This window comes from Nerophis lumbriciformis, unplaced genomic scaffold, assembly GCF_033978685.3.
Source record: "Nerophis lumbriciformis unplaced genomic scaffold, RoL_Nlum_v2.1 HiC_scaffold_886, whole genome shotgun sequence".
Taxonomy (NCBI): domain Eukaryota; kingdom Metazoa; phylum Chordata; class Actinopteri; order Syngnathiformes; family Syngnathidae; genus Nerophis; species Nerophis lumbriciformis.
Genome location: NW_027316911.1, coordinates 1 through 5,688, shown reverse-complemented (window position 1 = coordinate 5,688; position 5,688 = coordinate 1). Strand labels below are relative to the sequence as shown.

Below are 5,688 nucleotides of genomic sequence, written 5' to 3'. Positions count from 1 at the left end.
ACGAGTGGTTTGAGCTCTCAGCAATAAGAAATATCCAAAGCCTCTCAAGTTATGAGCCTGCACTCGTCTTATAAAAAAACGTTGTAGATTAGGCGGCAATAATTTGTTAAATGCTTTATATAAGATTATTAATGTATTATATTTAACAAGGTCATCAAATTTGAGCAACTTTGATTGCATAAACAGATTATGAGTATGTTCTAAATAACTAACGTCCGCACTGCTCTTTTCTGTAATATGGTATCGTATCAGAAGTGAAAGAGTTGAATCAGGACACCCCTACCAAATAAAATGTAGTTTCTTAAATGCAAACTATTGTAAACAAAAATGTTTATTTTGACAAAATATTCAACAAAAAGACATAGACATAGACACATCATTCAGTATGTGCCCTCGCAGGAATGTTGCTGCATGCTTTGAATGGGAAAACGTGGCACCATCTGGTGGACAAATGTACAAGAAGTCACATAGGGACAAGCAGTATAAAGACAAAAACATGAAGGAGTTCCTTCTTACTGTGCTAAAGTGACTGAACCGGTTCCTATACAAAGAGTTCAGAACACCTTTCAGTCCAGAGGGGAAGTGTTCAAAACAAAAATACACGTCAGAGACCATTGAGCAATGATTTGTGTTTGATTGTGTCAACAGAGTGGAAGACATGACTGGCAGGAAAACCTTTCAAGACTGGTTTGTTTGTCAGTGGGTACACTAACATGTCACCTGAGTCCTTTAAAGGGAAACACCAGACGGGTGTCCCTCGTAGGACTACAGTATCGCCAACAAATCCCAGCCCTTCACCAAAACCCTCAACCCTAACTGGCCTATTGGATGTCTCACATGAATGTTTGTTTCTTAACTTTGATGTTGGTTGCTATGTTTACCAGCCAGCACCTGTGTCTGCTATTCTGTGATGTTTGTGTCCCCGCCCAGGACAGGTTAGTCCACATCCGAGTCCTGCCGTCATATTGCAACAGAGCGTCCTCAGTATCGGTGAGTTGCTTTTAGATCATTTCTAAATAATATTTGTCACATTAATGTTTGACTTTGTTTCTGGTTCCATGCAACGTAGCAGCATTTGGTGTCGGGAAATCCACATTTTGATAGTGTTTGACTTAAAAGTGTGTGTTTATATACATATGTATATACAGTATACAGGCAAAAAAATGGCTGCTCAGTCGCCAAAAGTTTACTGTAAAATTTACTGTTGATTTGACTTCAAAATGCTGTCAATTAAAAAGAGTACTACTTTTATTTCTACGGTAAAATTCTGCCGACAGGGTTTTTCTTTCAAATCTACAGTGGATTGTACAGTTCGTTACTGTAAATGTAAAAACGGCACCACTGTTATTTTTACAGTAAAATTCTGGTAACTGAAGTAATAGTTGTTTCTTTAATGTCAAATCTAGTCTTTGTTTTTACTGTGCAATACTGTAAATGTAAAAATGGTACCACTGTTATTTTTACACAACAATTCTGGCGACTAAGCTGACAGGTTTTTCTACCCCAGTAAAATCTACATATCTATGAAAAATGGCTGCTCAGTCAACAAAATGTTACTGTAAAATTGACTGTTGATTTTACATCGATATACTGTAAATGTAAAAACGGTAGCACTTTTATTGTTACGATAAAATTATGTTTCTTTCAAATCCACATTGGATTTTACAGTTCACTACTGTAAATGTAAAAACCGTACCACTGTTATTTTTACAGTAAAATTTTGGCAACTGAAATAATAGTTGTTTTTTCTAATGTAAAATCTAGTCTTTGTTTTTACCGTGCAATACTGTTAAATGGTACCACTGTTGTTTGTTACAGAAAAATTATGCTACAATTTTTTTTAACTTTAAAATCTACAGTCATTGTTTTTAAAGTACATTGCTGTGAATGTAAAAACAGTACCACTTTTATTTTGACCATAACATTATGGTTACTCAGCTGCCAGATATTTACCTGCAAAATTGACGGTCATTTTTTACAGTGCATCACTGTAAAGTAAAAAAACAGTACCACTTTTGTTGCTACAGTAAAACTCTGGCGACTGAGTAGAGGTGGGGGAAATAATCACTTTTTAGATGCATCACAATTCGGACATGGACAATTATAAAATAATTAGTCAATGGATTTTATAATGAATCATATATTTATTTATTGTAAATAAAGTAATGCAGACAGTTCTAAAAAAAACATGTAATGTAACATAATAAATGTTATGGGAATTAATTGAATTGTTTCTTTTACAAATGCACTGTTTTTAAAAGTTGCAAGTGATAAACGCTTATTTAGTGAAACGAAAAGAAATGTGAAGCTACATTAATATACATGAATCAAAAATGCATCAATAAAGGATTTGTAATGGAATCGTATTGAATCGTAGCTCCTGAATCGTAATGAAATCGTAAAGGTGTCCAAAAATTCCCACCTCTGTGACTAAGCTGCCATTTTTTGTAGAATTGACTGTGGTATTTACAGTGCTTTCCTGTGAACTGAAAAACTCTACCAGTTTTTTAATTAACAGTGAAATTATGACGGAAGTAATGACCATAAATAGTAATAAATGGTACCCCTTTTATTTTCACCATAACATTTTGATAGCCGGCCGCCAATTTTTTTAAGGGCAAAATCTACAGCCGTTTTTTTTTTTAAAGTGCATCACTGTAAATAAAAAATGGTACCACTGTTATATGGTACATTTCTATTTTTTCCACAGTAAAATCTACATTCAATGTTTTTACAGTGCATGTCTGTAAACTAAAAAAAACTGTACCATTTTTATTTTGAAGGTAAAATGTCTGGCGACTGAGCTGCAAATTGGGATTTTTTGGTAAAATTGACGGTAAACTGAAAACAGAACTACTTTTATTTTGACAGTCAAAGTCTGGCCGTTTTTCTCTGTAAACTCTACACTTGGTATTTTTACAGTACATGACTGTAAATGCAAAAACTGTACCATTGTTATTTTCTACCATTTAATTCTGGCGGCTGAACTCCCATTTTTTTACTGGAAAAATCTGCAGTCTAGTGCATTACTGTAAATGGAAAAATTGTACCAACTTACATTTTTTGATCAAATTCTGGTGACTGAACAGACATGTTATTTTTACTGTAAAAATCTACAGTCGTTTTTTTTTTTAACAGTGCATTAGTGTAAATTGAAAAACGGCGCCATTGTTACTTTTTTTCTGTCGGCTGAACAGCCATTTTACTTTTACCGTAAAAATCAAGTGTTTTTTTTTTTTTTTTAAAACAGTGCAAGTTGGAAAAAAAACGGTATCATTTTTATTTTATTTTTATTTTGTGTCCTGTCCAGCTTCTCAGGCAAATCATATAGTTGATGTAGATGCCCATGTCGGCTGTTCAGATTTACTTTACAAAAGAGAAGTGTAGGATACTTCTCTTGTTGCCTTATTTGTATTTGACTTTATTAAATGTATTTATATTATCATTTAGTGTAGGAGGGGATAGAAAGAGAAAAAAAAGAACCATACAGTTTCACCATACAGTTTTGGGGACTCATCTGCCAGATTCTGAACTTCAAAATCTACGAGCGTTTTTTTACAGTGCATTACTGTACATGGAAAAACGGTACCACTGTTATTTTTGACAGTTAAATTCTAGCGACTGAGCTGCCATTGTTTTTATGGTAAAAAGTACAGTATTGAAGGTTTGTAACGTTCCTCCATCCAGTGAATCTTCTCCCAGCATGAGCGACTTGACCCAGCTGTCCCACAGACACAACAATAGCTCGGGGAACACGGCGCCCCAACTCACCTGGATGGACAACGGCGTCGTACCGGAATGGTTTCATGGGGGAATCACCAGGAAGTGAGTCACCATTCCTTCACGTGGCTGGAATGTTGTTTTGACAACGTTAACGCTAACTAACTAACTAACTAACTAAAAGTGCGTACGTCTTTCACTTTCTGACTGTTTAATGAACGCCACCAGCTGCCTTTGAAGTATGATAATAACTTCAAGAATGGATTAGTCTTGCGAGTTGCACTTGTTGTACTGCTTGTTTTGCTGCTGCTGTTTATTCCAACATTGCTTGTGTTGACGTGTTTCAAGTTGAAGTTTCAAGTTTCAAGTGTATTTATTCACAATAGCAAAGAACAAGTACAATAGTAGTTTCAAGATGTTGGTGTTCCAGGTCTGCAGAGGAGCTCCTGACGTCCAAGCTGCCAGGTTGCTTCCTGGTCCGAGTCAGCGAGAGCAGGGTCGGTTACACACTTTCTTATCGGTGAGTTGTCAAGCGGATCACGACACGGTTGTTGCAGCACCGACACACCTTTCCACCAAATGACGTGTGGTGTTTTCTTCAGGGCGCAGAAACGCTGCAGACATTTCATGATCGAGGCCAAAGGCGACTCCTTCGCCATCGTGGGCGAGCACAGGAGTCACCCCGGTCTACAGCAGCTGGTGGACTTTCACAGGAAGGTTCCCATCGCTCCATACACAGAGGTGCTGATGACCTCTTGTGGACAGGTGAGGAAGTGCAGCGCAGCTACTCAGCAATCACAATCCAAGTACCTCTGCATATTCATCTTTAATATTGTAATAATATCACAAGACAACAGCATTCTTTGTACATTTTGCTCACAACAATCCTCAACAGCCCCACATTCATTCATTCATTCATTCATTCAGTTAATCATCAAGTTATTCATGATTTCATTAATTCTTTAATTACCTGTTTTGTACATTCATTCATTCATTTATCAATTTCATATTTCATAAATGTATACATTCATTCATTTTATCCTTCATTAATCCATCTATTCATCTATTCATTCATGCATTCATTGGTCCATTCATTTATTTCTTAATTTATATATTAATTCATCCTCTTATGCATTCATTCATCCATTTATTCATTATCTGTCGATTTTATCCAATCATTTATTTATTAATGCATTTATTAATTCATCCATTTATTAATTCATCCATTCATTTGTCAATGTATTCATGCATCCATTCATTTATTCTTTGATTCATTCATCATTTATTCATACTTTGATGTATTCATTTAACTATTTATTTTTAAATGTATTCATTTATTGATTAATTTCTTCATTCAATCATGTATTTTTTTTATTTATTTAATAATTTATTTCGTCATTCATTCATTCTACCATTCATTCTTTCATCCATTATTCTTTTTTTTTAATTATTCATTCATGTATTCCTTCCTTTCTTCTTTATTTAATCTATTCATTCATTTAATATTGTTTTATTAATTCATTTATTAATTTCTTCATTCATTCATTCTAGATTTTATTCATTCATTTATGTTTTCTTGATTCTATTCATTCCTTTATTAAAATAATAATTCTTGAATTTATTCATTCTTTTATTAATTTCTTTGTTCATTCATTCATTTCTTATTCTATTCATCTTTTTATCTATTCATCATTTACTTATTAATTCATCCATGCATTCCTACTTTAATATGTTCATTCATTCATTCACAATGTCGCCCTGCCTTAATGTTCTCCTTAATATTTTTGATGAATGAAATATTGGAATTGAAAACAGAACATGTTGCAAAATATATTAGTATCAACATTTTTCAAATAAATCACTTATTAATTTTCACTTCCTGTATATTTTTGTTTTGCATTATTTTAGTCGTGGTCAAAAGTGTACGTACACTTGTAAAGAACATCATGTCATGGCTGTCTTGACTTT

The 5,688-nt window shown here is 34.0% G+C and overlaps 1 protein-coding gene across 1 annotated transcript; it reads left to right on the top strand.

Moving 5' to 3' along the window:
* Positions 1-694: 694 nt before the first annotated feature.
* On the top strand, positions 695-4,485 carry LOC133593372 (hematopoietic SH2 domain-containing protein homolog; the record flags this gene model as incomplete). The annotated part of the gene is made up of 5 exons (XM_072912783.1): positions 695-843; positions 936-990; positions 3,688-3,825; positions 4,151-4,240; positions 4,323-4,485. Coding segments are annotated over exons 3-5 (375 nt in total), but the record flags the coding sequence as incomplete, so codon positions are not given.
* Between the last annotated feature and the right edge of the window lie 1,203 nt (positions 4,486-5,688).